The 17732-nt window shown below is 49.0% G+C and overlaps 1 protein-coding gene across 2 annotated transcripts in view; it reads right to left on the bottom strand.

Moving 5' to 3' along the window:
- Positions 1-1658: 1658 nt before the first annotated feature.
- Positions 1659-17732, bottom strand: part of NOD1 (nucleotide binding oligomerization domain containing 1) — a 51014-nt gene continuing 34940 nt past the window's right edge. Inside the window, exons 5-12 of one of the 2 annotated variants that reach the window (XM_080931922.1) lie at positions 15257-15340; positions 14188-14271; positions 13400-13483; positions 10549-10632; positions 9716-9799; positions 6882-6965; positions 5074-5157; positions 1659-2626 (exon numbers count right to left, since the gene is read on the bottom strand). In XM_080931922.1, the coding sequence (XP_080788048.1) occupies positions 2554-2626; positions 5074-5157; positions 6882-6965; positions 9716-9799; positions 10549-10632; positions 13400-13483; positions 14188-14271; positions 15257-15340 (661 nt within the window). In that variant the 3' untranslated portion in view covers positions 1659-2553. Of the gene's footprint in view, positions 2627-5073; positions 5158-6881; positions 6966-9715; positions 9800-10548; positions 10633-13399; positions 13484-14183; positions 14272-15256; positions 15341-17732 lie in introns of those variants that run through there. The other variant, XR_013975404.1, reaches the window with a different exon arrangement.

Here is a 17732-nt window from a genome sequence, read left to right as displayed (position 1 = left end):
CTGTTTTATAGTGTTAGCTTGTTTGGTAGTGTTAGTCTGTTTTATAGTGTTAGCTTGTTTGGTAGTGTCAGTCTGTTTGGTAGTGTTAGCCTTCTATCACTGTGACAAAATACCAGAGAGCAGGTGTTTAACTTGGTTAACTTGTTTCTACTGTGGACCCTTCACTCTGTCTGTGGGTCTGGATGAGGCAGAACCTCTTGGCAGAGGATGGGGAAGACTGCTGCTCTCTTCAGAGTGGCCAGGAAGTATCGAGAACAAGGAAGCCAGTGAGTGACAAGTTGGGGCTAGGGAACAAGGGCATGCCTCTACTGACCTAAATAATTGACCTCAACTAAGCTTCACACCCTCTTCTAATAACTCAATAGACAAACCCTTTGATGAGGCCAGAGCATCCAATATGGAATCACTTCCCCAAAGCACCAGCTTCGGTATGCGAAAGAATGTGTGTGTGTGTGTGTGTGTGTGTGTGTATGTGTGTGTGTGTGTGTATTAGTCTATTAAGATTTCTAGATGTGTATTTCAAGATGAAGCCATAGCAGAACATCCTATGGAAATGAATTCATTAAAACTTCATATCAAAAATTTCCATTGTCATTTATGTTTAGAAGGGAGATGCTAGGGTTGGAACCTGGGGCCCATGTACCTCTTAGACAAGTCCTCTTTCATGTAACACAAGCTAGCCTTGAACTTGTGGCCTCTTTAGTGCTTGGATTAAAGATGTGGGCCACTGGAAGGCTCATCTTCTCTTCCTTGATTATGTGGAACTTCTATCCCCATACCAGCCCGAAGCCTCTGCTATAAAGCAGGAAGTCTACCTTTTACCTCCAGGAGGACGACAGAATTGAAATACAAGCCTATACTCATGCCCAGCCTCCCAAGGTCACAGTTCTGATAGCCAGAAAGGCAATAATGAGTGTGTTTTCCCCTCAAGAGTTTCACTTTGGCTGTTAATAAATCTTTTCTTTGCCCCAGAGAAGTTCTTGTATGATATGGAGAGGACGCAGCCTGTCACAAGCACCTCTGGCTTTCCACATGCCACTGTTCCTTGTGCTTCTGGCAGATTCCTCCCAATCCAGCTAGAGAGAATATTGCCATCCCCGAGGGTGACTATTAGATGAATACTGGGGTCTCTAGTGTGGAAGGAGGGGACCTCTACAGTAGTGCTTTTAAGGGAACTGCCTTTGTGGGGTTGACAGCTCCTGTGGGTTTCCTCCTAATGTCCTCAGTTGCTCCTGCCCCTTTGTTTTTTTGCTGTCCCTATTAGCTCAGTGCCTCTTGTCATGGGCTCCCACCCAGTAGCAAGCCTGGCCTGCAGAACCCACTGTGCATTGGTGACGGTGTAGAATGGGGCCTTCTCTGCCCCAATATAGCCACATGTCCTGACTCAGGAGCAACCCATTGGATGCCACCTCTACCTTTCTTGTCCCTTGGTGGGATCCATGAAGGATCAAATCGGTGACACCTCTAGCTTCTATTTATCTGCCCTCTGTAAAGCATGACACCCAGAATCCCCACTGCAGTGAGCCAGGCCGAGGCTTAAAGCATGCTTTTGCTGGCAGAGTCCCTTCAGAAAACCCCAGACCTGGCCATTAGAAACAGTGAGCATTTTTAACATTTTATTAACAAACGAAGTGGTAAAAGAACATGTTATCTGGCAACATCCCAACCATCCCACCCTACTGGGCATCCCCAAATGCCTACCATGGTATGGGGTAGGTATCTGGCATGCTTGCTGGCTGAGCTATCAGCCGGCTCCTGGAGTCTAAGCTGTGTTCAGTCACCCTCCAATGGCTGAGGACATGAAGATACTCCCTGCTCACAGGCAAGGGAAAGTTTTTTTGGGATCTCAGGACCATTGAGGCAAGCCATGCCTGCTGCGTTGGAGGTTGGGAACCGATTCTCCCTTCTGGGGCAGACAAAGTAGAGACTGGGGAAAATTCTGGGTGGGACCTCAGTCCTCTCACCGCATAGAGATCCTCTGAGACTGACTTAGAGGGCATCCTCTGACTCTCGGTTGCTGCCAGGAAGACTCCAGAACTGAACCCAAGTCTATGACGAGCCTTTGACAACCAGCTCACCATGGGTCCTCAGGTGAGCCCTCCCCACGGTGGACCAGCAGCCACAGCTGTGGGGAAGAAACGGATCTGTACAGTGAGAGGTTCTAAGCAGAGGACGGAGGGTTCAGGAGAATCACGTGGTCTCATGGAGCCTTCAGCCAGGCATCTGTGGGAACTGAGGTTGGCCTCCTCTGCTGTTGTCCCTTCAGCTTCAGACTTCTGGACATGCAGGGAGATCTTTGTACAGAAAATGCCTTGCTGGTTTTGAGCAGTGACGATGGTTCATCAGACTCTGCTTCTGCAGAGTCTCAGCCATGGCTCCGGAGCTACCGGTCCAAGAACCTGCAGGGGAGGTCGGTTTGCACTGTGGAGGTGTGAGTTCCTGGCAGGCATCTCGCTGCAGGCCCTCCACAGCATCCTGCTTCCCTGCTGGCTGCACCGTGCTGGCTGCGGCTGAGGAACAACCTCGGACAAAGATGCAGCCCTGGAATGCCCATCAGAAACAGATGATCCGCTTCTCATTTTCGAAGACTTTGGCCTCCTCCGGCTTAATTAAGTTCCCGTTGAGACTAGTGGGAAGGAGAAAAAGCAAATTTTATCCAAAATATTATGAACTACTATCCATCCTTTTTCTAGTAAGTGACCCCACACCCTGTACGAGTCATACAACCCTGAAGTAAAGGAGCACACGCTACCCAAATTATGCTTTGATATTAATACCAGTCTTACCAGTTAATACCAGCTGCCCTTGCTCTATTTACTGGGTCTCACTAGACTCACTAGCAGCCTCTATAAGCTCAAGTTTAATGACATTTTCAGTCTCGCCTTTAATGACATTGGAGCCTTCATAGGCATTGGGTTGTCTTGACCTCTTCCTCCCTGGAGCATCGTGTCATCTCTCAGATGGACATGGAAGGCTCTAGGTTTTCTCTCCTCCCTGGTACTTGTTCTTAGCCTGCTTTCCCATGCCTCATCCTCTGCATGGCCTGAGGCTGGAGTCTGTCTGGGCCCCTTTGCTTCGGACTCTTACCTTGCCACAGACACATGAGATAGGCAAGCTTCCTATTGGGGTCTTTCTCTGGATGTCAAAGTTGCCACAGCAGCCCAGGCCCCCAGCTCAGTGAATAGACCCTCCCCGCTTCCAGCGGTGTTACGTAGCATGCTGGAGTCCCCGGGGCCTGATTCCACCCTGCTAGCCCATCTTTCATAGAGTTCTGTTCTGTTTCCTAAGCAGCTCTGATTTGACACTCTAACCCCAAGCAGCCCCAGTCCCAACATCCTCCTCTGGGTATCACTGACTGCTCCATTAGATACACTCTGGCCTGACCACATCCCTTTTCTGCATCACACCCTTCATTACCCTTCCCCTGCTTTTAGTAGAAAGATCAAAATACACAATCTGACTCTGTCACATCTAGGCTCTGCCTCTCTCCCCAGCCCCCTCTTCCACACCACCGGAGTCTGTGGACATCAGCTTACTGTGGATGCCTTTGAAATAGGGTGTATTACTTTTCTTGTCGCTGTGACAAAGGCAACTTAGGGAGGAAGGGTTTATTTTAACACGCAGTTCGAGGGCACAGTGGCAGGAGCGACGTGGGAACAGGGGCATGGGCCAGTTTGTCACACTGCAGCTGCAGTCGGGAAGCAGTAAGAGAAGAATACTGGCTCTTGCTTCCCCCGCACCCTGCACCCCACACCTTTGTCTTCAGTCTGAGGCCCCAGCACATGGGACGCTACCACACAACAGTTAACTCAATCGAAACTTCCTCATAGGCACGCCCAGAGACTTCACTCAGAAGTGATTTTAGAATCTTTCAAATTGACAGTCAGTGTTATGTAACCCAGACTGGCCATGATGCTTCTGCTCGTAGATCAGGCTAGCCTCAAACTCCCAAAGAGCTGAGTGCTAGGATTAAATGCATATGCAACCATGCTTGTCTGCTTGTCATTCTTGTTGGGCATGCTGGCTCCAACTCTGAGCCACCACTCCGGCCTTCTAACTCCTGCTCTTCCTTGGTGGCTTAGTCTGAAGTCTCTTCCTTAGGAGGCCTGCCTTGAGCCCAGCTCCCTTCTGGCCTTGCCTGGTTCTGCAGCCTTCATGATTACATTAGACTTTCTCCCCCAATGTGTTTCTCCCTCAACTCAGGGTGAGCCCATGAGTGTAGTTTTCACCATTGGATTCTCAGTAGCAGCCCAAGGCTGGCATTCAAACCCATGTTCCTTAGTGACAGATAGCCAGTGCCTAGGAAAACCAAGAGGTAGGTCCAATCGGCTCACAGTCAGGATCTCCTCACAGACCTTGGGGTACCAGCCCGTGGTCTCTTGTTGGAGTGGGACTCTATTCTCTATAACACTCTTTTTCATAAATGGTTTTCTGTGACCGTAAGAGCAACAGATCCTACATAATAGTTAGCTGGTTGTCAACTTGGAAGGATCTAGAATTATGTTCTAGAAGCAGCATCTAGACACCCATCCACACGCCCACCCCAGGCAAGGTGGGCAGGACAGTTGGTACTCTGCTGGGATCCTGTCCTTCCTGTTCCATTGCAAAACAATGCTGGCTACAGTGCCTGGACTAGTGTGTGACCAGTGACATTTCTAAGGCAAAGCCCTAACACCTTTTAGGAGCCAAGGCTAGGGAGGACTATATCTGAGTAGGTCTTAGGTGTTGTAATTCTTCTCCCCACTGACACAGGAGACAGTGGCTAAGGGTATCCATCCCCTGAACCTGGGACTAGGTTCCTGGAGAGGCCACTACATAAGCCTCAAAGAACCTACAGTTGGCGTTGTCCCTGCCAACTTCCATGCATCACACTGAGTGGGACACCCCAGGATACATTTCCAGAGCGTGTGAGTATTCAGGGCCGCTGGGCTCCCTCCTGTCCTGTAACTGCTGCTCCTCACCACGGTGTCCTCACGGGCAAGAAGGAATGGGATTCCATGATTGCACAAGGGGGTTAGCGGTACCTCGTCAGAAACTATGGAGCTGGTTGCTGTGACAAGAGAGTGGCCTTACCAAATCTCTGTTATGGTGGTGTTCTTCTGCAGGGCCCTGGCCAGCTGGGCTGTCCCCTTGGCTGTGATATGATTCTGGATCAGCCTGAAAGAAGAATGCAACTGTGTCAACACAGAAGGCTGGGTCCAACCTGGGATCCCTGGGATTAGGGTCAGGTGGTCACAGAATCTCGCTTCACTGACAGTGGCTCAGACACATGAGAACAATGAATAGTCCGGAAAACCTTCAGTGTTTTTACACACTGAGTGTGATGCCCAGGCTCTCTCTCTCTCTCTCTCTCTCTCTCTCTCTCTCTCTCTCTCTCTGTGTGTGTGTGTGTGTGTGTGTGTGTGTGTGTGTGTGTGTCCGTCCTTCATTTCAGGAATTCCCAGGCCAAAAGAACTGGAGACCATCAATCTCAACAATAAGAATAGGTTGTCTGCTATTCCTTCCGAGCAGTTAGGCAAAGGCAGGGCAGAACTTAAGGTTTTTGGAATTTGAATTCAGAATTTAATGTAGCTACCAACTAGTCTTGTAAGATGGTGCCAGGTTCTCCCAACGCCTGGAAGAGCTGGCAGGGAAAGGGCTCTGCTGCTGTCACCCATGGTCCCCATGGTGCGGCATTGATAAACAGGGCTTCGTAGAAGATGTGTGCTGCAGACGGGACATGAGCCAAGCTAAGCAAAATACAGGCGAGGCTGAGAAGGCAGACATTGCTTGGAACCCTGGTCTGTAGGCTGGAGCCCTAACCTGCAGCCTGGAGCTCTGGCCTATACCTGGAACCCCAACCTGCAGCCTGGAACCTTAACCTGCAGCTTGGAACCTGGCCTGTGGCCTGGAGTCTAATCTTAGTGATGCTTTTGCCAACCACAACCAGAGATGATGATAAGTCTGCATTGTATCACGGACTCTCTTCCTCACCAGGCTGCGGTACATGAGGCTACTACCATCCTCAGTGACACAGCCACTGGCTCCCTCAAATAAGGAACCCTCTGTCCATGCTCTTGTCAGTGACATACACATGCATGCATATACACACATGTGTGTGCACACACACAGACAAGCACACATAAAACATGGAAGTTGGAAGACTTGGGAAGAAGAGATTTGTTGGGAGGGAGAAGGAAGATAATTGAGACTTTACTGAAAGAACATTTTATATATGTGTGAAGTTAAAAATAAATTACATTTAAGAAAAGAAAACAAAGAAACCAATAAAAAGGAAAAAGGAGCTTTTGATGAGAATGGGGAGAACCGGCCCTCACCATGTGGCTTCCACTATGAAAAGCTGTGTGTAATTTCCTCAGAGAGTTAAACAGGCTCCCTGTGTTACCAGCAGCTCCGTGCTTAAATATCTACACAAAGAAGAGGAAAACACCCTAATACAAAAACATGTGCATGAATGCTCATGGAAGCACTAGTAAGAGGAAATGGCCCAATATCTACCAACCGATAAAGAATAAAATGTCATATATCTATGTCCTGAAGTCCACGTGGCTTTAAAAGGCAACGAAGTGCCAATGCATTCCTACCATGCATGGGTTAACCTCGGGAACTGTGCTAATGAACACAGATAAAAGACCAGGTTGAGTGGCTCCATTTATGAAATACCCACCACAGAGGCAAAATTCAGAATTGTGTCACTAAGGCAGAGATTGAAGGACAGGGCTTGGGGGAAGGGCAGTAAACATGTTCTAGACCTAGACAGTCACAGCTGTACAGCTTTGTGACACTAATACCCTCTAACCTTTCAATGGCTGCATGCTGTGATATGTGTAATTTATCACAAAGACTATGTACAGAATCTGGGACCTGGGCCCGTGAGTTACCATAAATGCTGCAGCGTCTGGTTCACCCTCAGCATCTCTGCGAAGCACTCTGCAGCCTCATCATTAAGTTCGTTTTTGGTCAGCCTAGGAGGAAGGAAATGTTGAGTCAGGAGTGCTGATGGACAGATGTTGTTTGCGAGTTCACAGAAGCCATTTAGAGCCTTCCCTCCAGCTGGGCATCACATGCTGAGGGCCAGGTTCCCAGTCTACACTGAAACCCTGCATCTAGGCAGATAAACTCACACAAGGGCTCTAGCCTCCAGGCAATCCTTCCCAGAGATCTTGTTTCCTGCCCTCCTGCCTGCAGCGTATGTAGACAGAGCCCTGGGATTTTATAGAATCCAAGGCCCCTCAGTATAAGGAGCCGGTGTTTGCTGATCAGCTTCCAGATCAGCTTCCAGCCCTAGATCTCTGAATGCAGTCAGCAGCACAGGTCAGGATGGAGGCCTGGAAAAGCCCTGCATGGTGAACCATGCTCAGCTATGCTCTGAGGTCATTGTGAAGGACAGGAACTCGTGACAAAGCTCTGGGGGCCTCTCAGATGCTCTGAAACAGGCAGCTGATGGGACAAATGGACAGAAACTCCCCGATGTCGACGGCGGAGGATCTTCTCGTTCCAATGGGGGAAAGATAAGGTTGCAGGAATTAGCCCTGTCTAAAAGATCATTCCCTGCAGGGAAGTTTGATCACATCTATCCTAATCTTAAATGTATTTAACTGAGATAAAAAAAAACCCATCAGGCTTGATATTCACGCTGATGTGTTTTAGATGTTCATCAAAGCTAAGGAAAGTGGTTATCTCTAACCTCAGCTACTCAGAGGCAGAGGAAGAGGATCGTGAGTTTGAGGCCAGCTTCCGTATATTTCAAATTTTAAAAAAGAAATGAAAGCCTGGGAATAGAGAACAGTGCCAGAGCTGTTACTCAGTGTGCCCAAAGCCCCAAGCTTGAACCTCAGTACTGAAAAGGAAAAAAAAAAAAAAAAAAGAGGTGTAACAAAGGTTTAGACTTTGTAACACACACTAGGGTTTTGTGCTCAGGATGCAAAATGTGAACAATTTTAGGTGCCTGTCAACAGACAAGACTGATAAAATAGCAGGCCTCCATTCAAAGGTGTTTAGTGCCTTAGAGATGGTAAGAGAGAGGCTGAAGGAGGCAGTGTTAGAATGCTCGGGACACCAGCTCACTGACCTTACATCACTGACTAGCAGAGGCGACTCAGGCAGGTGGATTAATGTCTCTGGCCTCAGCATCTCACGGGCCGGGATGGAGAGCAACAGTACCACATACAGAAAGGGTGGGGCGAGTCTGCACGAGTGAAAGCGCAGAAGGACCCATGGACAAGGACAATGTGCCTTCTCGTTCACTCAGAGCCCCAACCTCAACCAGTGTGGTTTTGCTGTCCATGAACACTTAGCATCGTCTGGAGGGAGACCTTTCTGACCACCACAATTTGGAGGTGCTCCTGGCACCTAAAAGGTAGATGCCACGGAGGCTTCTACACCCTCCTGTACTGGGGAGCCCCGAGCAACAGCAGTATGGAGGTGAGACATCCTGACAAGAATGGGTGTGTCAAATGTGCAAAGCATAGCGAACAGCTGTGTTAGCACATAGCCAGTAGCGGAGTGCGCTTCTATTTCGCATACGTACATAAAAAGACTCGAGGGAAGCAATCCTATCTGGAAACCATGAGGAATACTTTCTATTTCTACTTTTCAGACTTTCATCTGCATGGTTTTTTTTCCCCCTTACAAAGCATATGTTATTTAAAAATACTAACCTTTAGGAAGGGAAATAATTTTTAAAAAGTGTATTGACTGACCAGCAGATCCAACCAGAGCTCTCAGAGAGACCTATTTCATGTTGTCATTGTTTGAGTAAGGCTTTTACTATGAAGGGCAGGATAGTGTTAAGCTTGCAATCCCCCAGCCTCAGCCTCTTGGGTGCTGGGGCTATTGGTGTTCTCACCACTCCATTGGGCAGAACATGGGATTTTCAGTAACTATGTGTAATGGTTTATACCATCGGACAACTTGCCAGGATCTAGATTCCCCAGGGAGACAAACCTCATGGGGAGTTTCCGGATCAGGCCCCATGCTAGCCGTGAACAGCAATTTCCCGTGGGCTGGAGTACCACACAAAATCAAAAGGAGCAATCGAGCTGAGGATCAATGCTCTTCTCTCTGCCCCCTGACAGTGACATCAGCTGTCTCGGGCCCCTGCTTCTGCACCCTCCTTATCGCCATGGGTTGTCGTTTCAAACCGTGAGCCAAGATAAACGCTTTCCTCCTTAAGTTACTTTTCTCAGGTATTTTGTCTCAGCAACAAGACAAGTCGCTAACACTATGTTGGCAAGATCTAACGAGCACTAGCAGGCAAGAGGGTGACACAGCAGGGTAGTGCAACCTGCTCACAAGTAACAATAAGGTTGAACGAAAGGTTAAATGGCCTGCCAGAAACATGGAGGTGCCCAAAAGCCCCATCAGCAATGTCAGCTTACTAAGTGTGAGGATTCCAGATTTCTAGAGACAGACCATCTGGATGCCAAACCCAATGTGTGTGCTTAAGAGGCAGCTGCATGGATGGATGGCCAGCAGAGCAAGGGGGCCTGAGTGAGATTGTTTTGAGGGGACTTCTGGTGCCTTTAACTAAGCTGCGGGTGAGGAACAAAGCCTGCTTCATCTCTGTGGTAGTCCTAGGTGTGTGGAAATAGCCGGGGAGACATTTAATTTGCTTTTTTAAATGAGGAAGCACTTTTCAGTTTACAGTTTATAACCTGTGTGACTTCAGGAACTGTGACCAGACCCAACCCTCGGAAATGATTCAAAATGTTACCAGAATATTGTCAGAGTGGTGTTCTGCTTCAGGGCCTGTGCCAGGCTCTTCCCTCCCTCCGGGGAGATGCCATTAAATGCAAGACTAGAAAGCAAAACACAAGGGGTGGATTATTACAGACAGGTCCACAGTTGGCCTTGCCGTCCACACTCAGTCTAGACACAGCACCGGGCAGGAAGCAGGGAATGTGAAGGCAGGTTCATGGCTGTCTCTGGGTAGACCAGGTAGAAACAAAGGCAGATCTCGGGGGATTGCATTTGAGCTGAAGGCCAAGGAATCCTGGCGCTCTGCAAGTGAACTATGCCAGGCTCGCGTGTGTGAGGGCATTCATGGGGCTGCTCAGATCATCCGAGAGTTTCAGAAACCCATGGCAAGATCTGGAGAAGTCTCTTTAGCTAGAGTCTTGGATGCCTTTCATAGCAGAGCCTACAAAACTCCAAGAGTCTGGCGTCAGGCCGGGACGCTAATGGAAGGCTGTTCACAGGAAGGGAGGAGCCCCTCTGTCCTAGAGTCATTTGAGAAAGAGGAAGGAGCAGGAATCTGCTGCCCAGTGTCCTCTCCTTTTTCCATTTTATCTGGGCATGAGCATTGCTCCTAGCCTCCGCGTCTACAAAGGATGCACATGGAGAGAAACTGAGGGGCTGCAGGTGCCCCGTGTCCTCCTGTTCACTGGGCACTTGAGAATAATGGGTTGCCCACGAATCTCACACCCGCTGAGGAAAACTTTAGCAAAAGACCAATCAGTCTTGCTCCAGGAGAAAAGCCAGGCACACCCTCTCTCTCAACAGCTTCTCTCTGGGTCCCTGGAGCCCAGATCTCAGAAGGCACATTACCTAAGGGTGGTCAGGCTGGGGTGGTCCCGCAGTGCCTCTGCGAAGGCCTTTGCCCCTTCATCTCCAATCTGATTGCCCCACATCCTGAAAGCAGAGGTAGGAAAAGAACTGTTACATGGCCACACCTCCAATTGATGGCTGCTGCCCTCGGTTCATTCTCAACAGGCTCCTCCCAGAGCAGTTACCTCAGCCCCAGCCTGCAGCTGCATAAAAAGCGTGCCCTGGGCTAAGTTAGACAGAACTGTGAGCTGTGACAACCTCAAGTCCAGAGAGGCAGATCATCAGTTAGGTTGTGCAGCTTGAGATCAGCCTTTCTGAACTCTAGAGAAAGCTCAAGTCTGAGACACTCAGCCAACAACTGCCCTAGAAAGAAAAAAAATTCCCAAGCCACTGGATCAACAGAGGCAGTTAAGGAATGGCCACTGTAGATGATTTGGGCCTCCCAGGAAGCCAAGGCCTAGAGCTGGGGCTGAAACCACACCGGCAACATTCCTTGTATGTGGCAAGGATGCTGCAAACCAGGCCCTGCATACCACTTCAGTCCCGGTGGGACAGAACACGGAAGCTGACCTCCCTCCCCAGGCAGACCTCTCCAAGAGTCAAGGGTCTGCCTAGTGAAAGTCTCACATCAAGCTCTGCCTCTGGGAAGAGGAATCTCGGTGGAGAACCTGCCTCCATCAGATGGACCTATGGGAAACTCTGAAGGGCATTTTCTTGATTGATAACTGATGTGGGAAGGCCCAGTCCATTGTGAGCAGAATCATTCTTGAGCAGAACACACCTTGTTTCTGGCTTGCTCCCTGGGGAGCAAGTCAGTAAGCAGCACTCCTCTCTGCTTTAGTTCCTGCCTCCAGGTTCCTGCTTGAGTTCCTGCCCTGATTTTCCCCAATAATAGACTGTGATGGGGGAATATGTTAAGTGAAACAAACCTTCCCTCCTCCCCTAGCTGATCCTGGCCTTAAGACAAACACCTATACTGTCTGTGCCACCTTAGGCAAACATTGAAATGTTCTCATCCCCAGGATCCTGAAATCCTCTGTCAAATAGGATAATGAGGGAAGCCTTTGCAGAACAGTGAGAGAGGTTTTGTCATTTCACAGATGTTAGCCCTTAGCTTCTGGCCTGGCAGGGCTGATCGACTCTTTCCAGAAGAAAGAGGGGTTCTGTTTTAAGGGAACAGGACAATCTGCCCAATCATCTGCCCGCTTGCAACTTTGCTGAGGGGAGAAAAAAAGGCGTGCCCAATACAGTTGAGTGGCATTGGATTTTTAAATAGACCATTTACGATGTGAAACTAAATGAAAATTAAAGATGAAATCTGTCCACGTGGTTAGCTTCTGCTATATAAAATGAGTAATGGGAGGAGAAGAGGAAGATGAAAAATTTTATATGGTCTTAAATACCAGTGACAATGCTCTCTCTCTCTCTCTCTCTCTCCCTCCCTCCCTCCCTCCCTCCCTCCCTCCCTCCCTCCCTCCCTCCCTCCTTCCCTCCCTCTCGAGCCTGATATATAAAGGCTGGCACTAAATTGTAACCCTCTTGCCTTCACACTCCAGAGTCTGAGACTGGGCATGTATAACCATATCCAGCTTAAAGCCAGTTCTGGGAAGACAAGTTTATTATTGTTCACATGCCCTGTAGTTTACAATGGAGAAGAAATTACCACGTCACAGGAGCTTCCTCACCACAGGGAGATTCCATTCCTGCCAGTAAGATGGCTACAGTTAACAAGACAGAGAAAACAAGTGCCGGCAAAGGGGGGAAGGGACACGGCACCCACATGCACCGCTGGTAGGAGTGTAGATGGGGGTCCTGCCATGAGGAACACTATGTGGCACCTCCAAGAAATCTGACATAGAAGACAGAGCTGGCTCCAAGGACAAGAGGACCTGGGTTTGAGTCCCAGCACCCATATGACAGCTTACAGTCAAATATAACTTTACCTCCAGGGTCTCAGATGCCCTCTTTGGCCTCAGTGGCACCAGTGGATGCAGGCAAATGACCCATATCCATAAAATAAAATTTTAAATGAAAAAATATAACAACAAAAAAAAGAAATCAAAATCAGGATTAACATTTTACCATAACCCCAGTTGGGGGCTGGTTAACCACAGAAAGTGCACGCAGGCTCTAGCAGGGATGTCTGTGTTCCTAAGCCTGTCAACAGTATTCACACGCTCTAGTGTGTGCACATTCACACGTTCACATGTCTAGTGACAAGCAAACCATTGAGCAAATGTCCAGAGGGCAGTAAGCCTGAAAGGAAAGGCACTCCCTCGTGCGATAGCAGGAATGACCCATGGGTGTCATGTTAAGTGAAACAAGCCATCACTAAAGAAACTAACAAACTAACAACTAACTAACTAACAACTAACTAACTAATAACTAACTAACTGATTTGGAGAGCATGCTAGCTTCAGAGCCAAGAAGTACCTTGGAGAAAATGGTTTTACGGCTATCTGACATATGAATTAATACCACTGAACTGCACAATTAAACGTGGTGAAGGTGGTGGACCTTATATTGTGTGCATTTTACCATAATTTTTAATATAAGAAACTACACAGAGGATAATAAAATTTTAAAACCAAGACCAACCACTGGCAGCAGTGAATACCCAGAGCTAGGATGGCTCCTTCCAGCTCCAGTCACAAACATGCTGACTTCTCAACGAGCAATTCAACGTTTGAGTACCTCTGAGGGTCACTGCCTCTCGGACTTCCCATTTTTCATGCAGAAGCCACCAAGGTGTCTGTGCTGCTGGCCCCTGGGTCCTTCTAGCTCACCGATGTCCGAAGGGGCAGCCAGTGGCCGCACAACTGACAGGGTGTGTGCACCCATATGTACTCACCCAACATCAACGATGGAGGTGCTGTTCTTCACGGCCAGAGCCACACACTTCCCGCCCTCCCCTGTTATTCTGTTCTTCCCCAGTCTGCAGAGAGAAGCATGCACGGTTAGTCTCTGAATGGAACTCTAGCCAGGCTACCCTTCTTCTCAGCAAGGAGCTCACCAGGCCGTCTTGCCAGTGCGATCTAGCTCCTGGTACACAAATATCTAAGTCTGGGGTCTCCTCTTAGGGAGGGACCCACAGCCCAGAACCAGCCACCCGAGGAGATCGCTCATGATCTCTGCTGGTGGCCAACCACTGGAGCCTTTCCTGGGGTTCTCTAAGTGACCCCAGGACTATCACTCACTTCAATAGGCTGGAGAATGCTCATACGCAATGGCTAGGGTGCGTGTTTCCACTACCAGGAGGACTTGTCATCAGCCTGAAGGTGTTTATCTATGATGGTGCCAAGGGTCAAGCTCCTAGGGACAGGAGGCTCTTTCTCTGGCATTCCAGAAAGAGCAGTAGATACAACCCTTCTTCCAGACGATAGTTGGGGAGATTAAAATGCTAACTCCCCACCAACAGGTGACCCTTTTTGCATTCCAGGCCTCACACTGGGTCATCATTCCTCCACAGGATTAACACACCTGGCCAAAGGGACCAGTATGGCCCTGGAGCTGGCAAAGGCTTTAGGGCGAAACCTCTTTATGATGACACTGGTTCATGTAGTAATGGAAACGGTGATCCGGGTATTTGTAGAGAAAAGCAATTTCTAAGGAGTCCCCACCCCTTCCCCACTTACTTACTTAAGGTGCTTGAGGCCTCTGCATTCATCCAGGATTTGGGCCACATACCTGGCTCCGATATCAGTGATCTGGTTGTTGTATAAACTTGGAGAGAGAGCACAGACAGGGGCCTTTATAAGTCTCACTGTCACTTGAGCAACCCCTCCGTAGGAGGGGTTGTGAGTTCCCGTCCAGGTGGAAAGGGGAACTCACAGAGCCCAGAGTTTGGGCTCTGCATCAGCCTGGCTCCAAAGTCAGAATTCCTGCCTTTGCTGAACCCTTATACCTCTCCACCCCATGGTCACAGGGAGAATATGTCACCGTGTACCCTGGTACACAATGCAGCGAATGCAGTTGATGGGGATTTAGGTTTTTCTGAAGAGTAAAGTCCTTGTGTCTCTTTTCTTTTACTTCCCTATTCTTTCTGACTGAAATTTAAGACCAGTAAAGCATCAAGGCCCCTCTCCGTACATAGCAGAGAGGAGCATGGGACCTTTTGACTATGTGTCCTCACACTCCAGGGGTCACTGAGGTCCAGGGGTGCTCGGCGACAGAAGCAGCAGCAACCATGGGGCCGCATGCCCTCACCTCAACTCCAAACCTCAAAATTCTGTGTAACTGATTTAGCAAGTGACTTGCATCTATGTGTGGTCTTTACTTAACCCTACTTGGTTGTGAGTATTCACTCACTTTTCTAAGTGAATGTACTAGTTAGGATGCCTCTGTCTGTGTTACTACTTTTCAGCATATATGCCCCTTGCTTTTGACCTAAAAATAGACCAGAAGTAGTCAAGTCTAATGCATAAGCAGGTATGTTAACATCTATAAAACCTGTCCCGAGATGCTTTCTCTTTATGTCCTCCAAAGTAGCTTTTCCTGGATTGGGTGTCAATTGTTCAAGTAAGGAAACTGGGACTCCACTCGAGTGTGATTAGCTCAAATGCTACCTAGATACTGGTACATGCCTGGAAGCCCAGCATGTGGGAGGCTGAGGCCAGAGGATGCCAGCAGTGGACCACATGGCTGTTAACTTTCTGCTGCTTAGAACTATGATAAGGTAGCAGGCCCAGGATCCTCAAGCAGGACTCACCCCAGGAAGGTCACGATTTTGTACTTGGTCAGTTCCTCACACAGTACCTTCACTCCGGTGTCGGTGATCTGGTTGACACTGAGTCTAAAACACAACAGTGAAGACAGCTGCTGGTCAGGGGGGTGGAGCTTCCAAGGCCATACTCAATCCAAGAATGTCTACAGGCAGGGCCAGCAACAAGGCTGTAGCCCAACCCTGAAACAAAAGGGTCGAAAAGACCAAGAAGAGCATGTGCGGCCAACCACCTCCAACATCCTCCATTTTGGGGTGTGGCTTCTCCATCCTCTCTGCACAGTGCGGATGATGAAGTCTGAAACTTGAGGGGCTTCCTTTTGAGATCCCAGCCACTGAAGGTACCCTTGCAGTTTAGGCGTGGGGTCAGGATGTAAAATAACTTGTAAAATACCAGACACTAGGACCAACCCAGCTCCAAGGCAGGAGCTGGGTCAACATCCTGCTGCCCAGGGAAATCACTCGTTTTGAAGCAGCTCTGGATAGGAAAACTGAAGGGAAACCAGTAGCTTTCTGGGAAAGGGTGGGTCTTGGCAGCAATCCTCTGCAGCTAACTCCTAAAGCAAACACTGCCTGTGCTAGCCAGACTGGGCACTGGACACAAGACAAACGGGAAAGCAGGGCCTCAGGGACTGCTTCCCTAAATGTCAAGAGCCAGCCACAGGCAGCGTTATGCTAGAAAAAAAAATCTCTGAGCCAGCGGAATAGCTTCTCATGACCAAACTGTACATGTGTATATGTATTTATTGGTTGGCCAGGGGTAGACCACAGGGCTTGCAGCGTGCTAGGCAAGTGTGCTCTGGAGCTACCAATAGCCTTCCTTCCCTTTCGTCCCCTTTCCCATTTCTCTTTCTCTCTCCACCTCTACCCCAACCCACCCACCAAGCAATCTCTGTAACAAGCTATCCTGACCTTTTTAAACAAGGAAAGCAGCTGAGAGGCAAAGTGAGAACAGGACACCCCTCCCCACCCCCCCAAGAGGGGACAGGATGGGGGCAGCAGACTTTCTACGCTAAAACTGCTGAAGGCTTTGCTGGCCCAACCAGAACTGCTCAACCCTACCCCACCTGGTGAAACAACCAGAGAAGCAAACAAAGGGCGTGGCTACACACCTATAAAACTTTACTTACTAGCACGAGCTACGGCTGAATTGGACCCCAAACTGACATCCACGACAAATAAAAAGCGAACAGGAAAAGCTTTATTATCAAACTACATCAAAAAGATAAGGGCAGCCTCTCAGTCCCCCACAGTATTAGTCTCAGTGTGAGCTCAGGGTGCTCAGAGCACAGCCATCCCCTTAGGTCTCAAACCAGGGACAAAGGGCTGACTGAGATGCCTATTAACATATCAGAGCAGACCCTGGCCACTAGGTTCTCCCAGCATCCCTCAGTCCATACCTGCTCCTTGCGAGCATACCCTGCCCTCTACCCTGAACTGTCCGGCCCAGGGATTGGGCTGTCCTCCCCCAAGCTGCTCCTCCCTATATAATCCAGACAAGGCTATTCTGGTTTCTTTTTACTCTTTCTGCCCTTTTAGACTCTTGGTCTCCTGTCTCTCCCCTCCCCCACCTCCCCACATAGCCCAGTTCAGTCTGGTCCTGTTCGCCCCAGACTCTCCCCATGTCTCTGCCTCTGGCTGTGCTTTCCTTCATATCTACCATAAACTTTCCTCTCCACCACACCTGTAAGAAATGGAATCAGCTCAGGACCCCCAAGACCAAGTTCTAAGCACAAAGAAGATGTATTTGCTCCAGAGGGAGAGAGGGCAGGGAATAGGAGACAAAGAAGGGAGATAGAGGATGAGGGAGAAGGGAGAGGGAACAAAGGAGAGGGGGTAAGGATACTTGTCACCATGGGGACAAAGGACTGCCTCTGGATAGAGAGAAGACAGATGTAGTACAAAGAAAAATGGCAGTTTCTAAAGGCAGAAGGGGAAGCCCTGTGTTAGGATGAGGTGTTTAATTTTAATTGGGCATGTTAAACAGGTGAGCCAAAAGGGGGCTTCTGGTTGCAGGACTTCTGTAGTTGGATAGCTGGACTTCGGTGGTCAGCCTCACCAGGGAGAAATAAGATATATGCAGCCCACCAAGATTTGATGTTTTCTCAGACTTTTTACTGCAATTAATCCTACCTGATGTCCTCAAGGGACTCAAAGTGCTTCTGTAAGGTTGACCTTCCTTTGTTGGTGTGGAGAATGGCCAGACAGGGCAGGCTCCCACTCTGCTCCTGAGCTCCTTCTTACAGAACAGACATGGGGTGGTTTAGTGCCTACTGAGTGGAGATTGCCCAGGAGAGTGGCTGACTCACAGCACCCAGGACAGGTGCTGGCTTTTGGTTCTAGGCGCTGTCCAGCTTCACCTTCATATACCGAGCCCCCACACAATTTTCACCTAGTTCCCGGACCTAAGAATGAACTCCAGATCCCCCACTGTTCTACAGAATGACAGGAGCCACGCTGTGGC

Source organism: Micromys minutus (genome assembly GCF_963924665.1).
Source record: "Micromys minutus genome assembly, chromosome: 18".
Taxonomy (NCBI): domain Eukaryota; kingdom Metazoa; phylum Chordata; class Mammalia; order Rodentia; family Muridae; genus Micromys; species Micromys minutus.
Note: the sequence above shows the minus strand (reverse complement) of the source record. Positions and strands in the feature narration are given on the sequence as shown.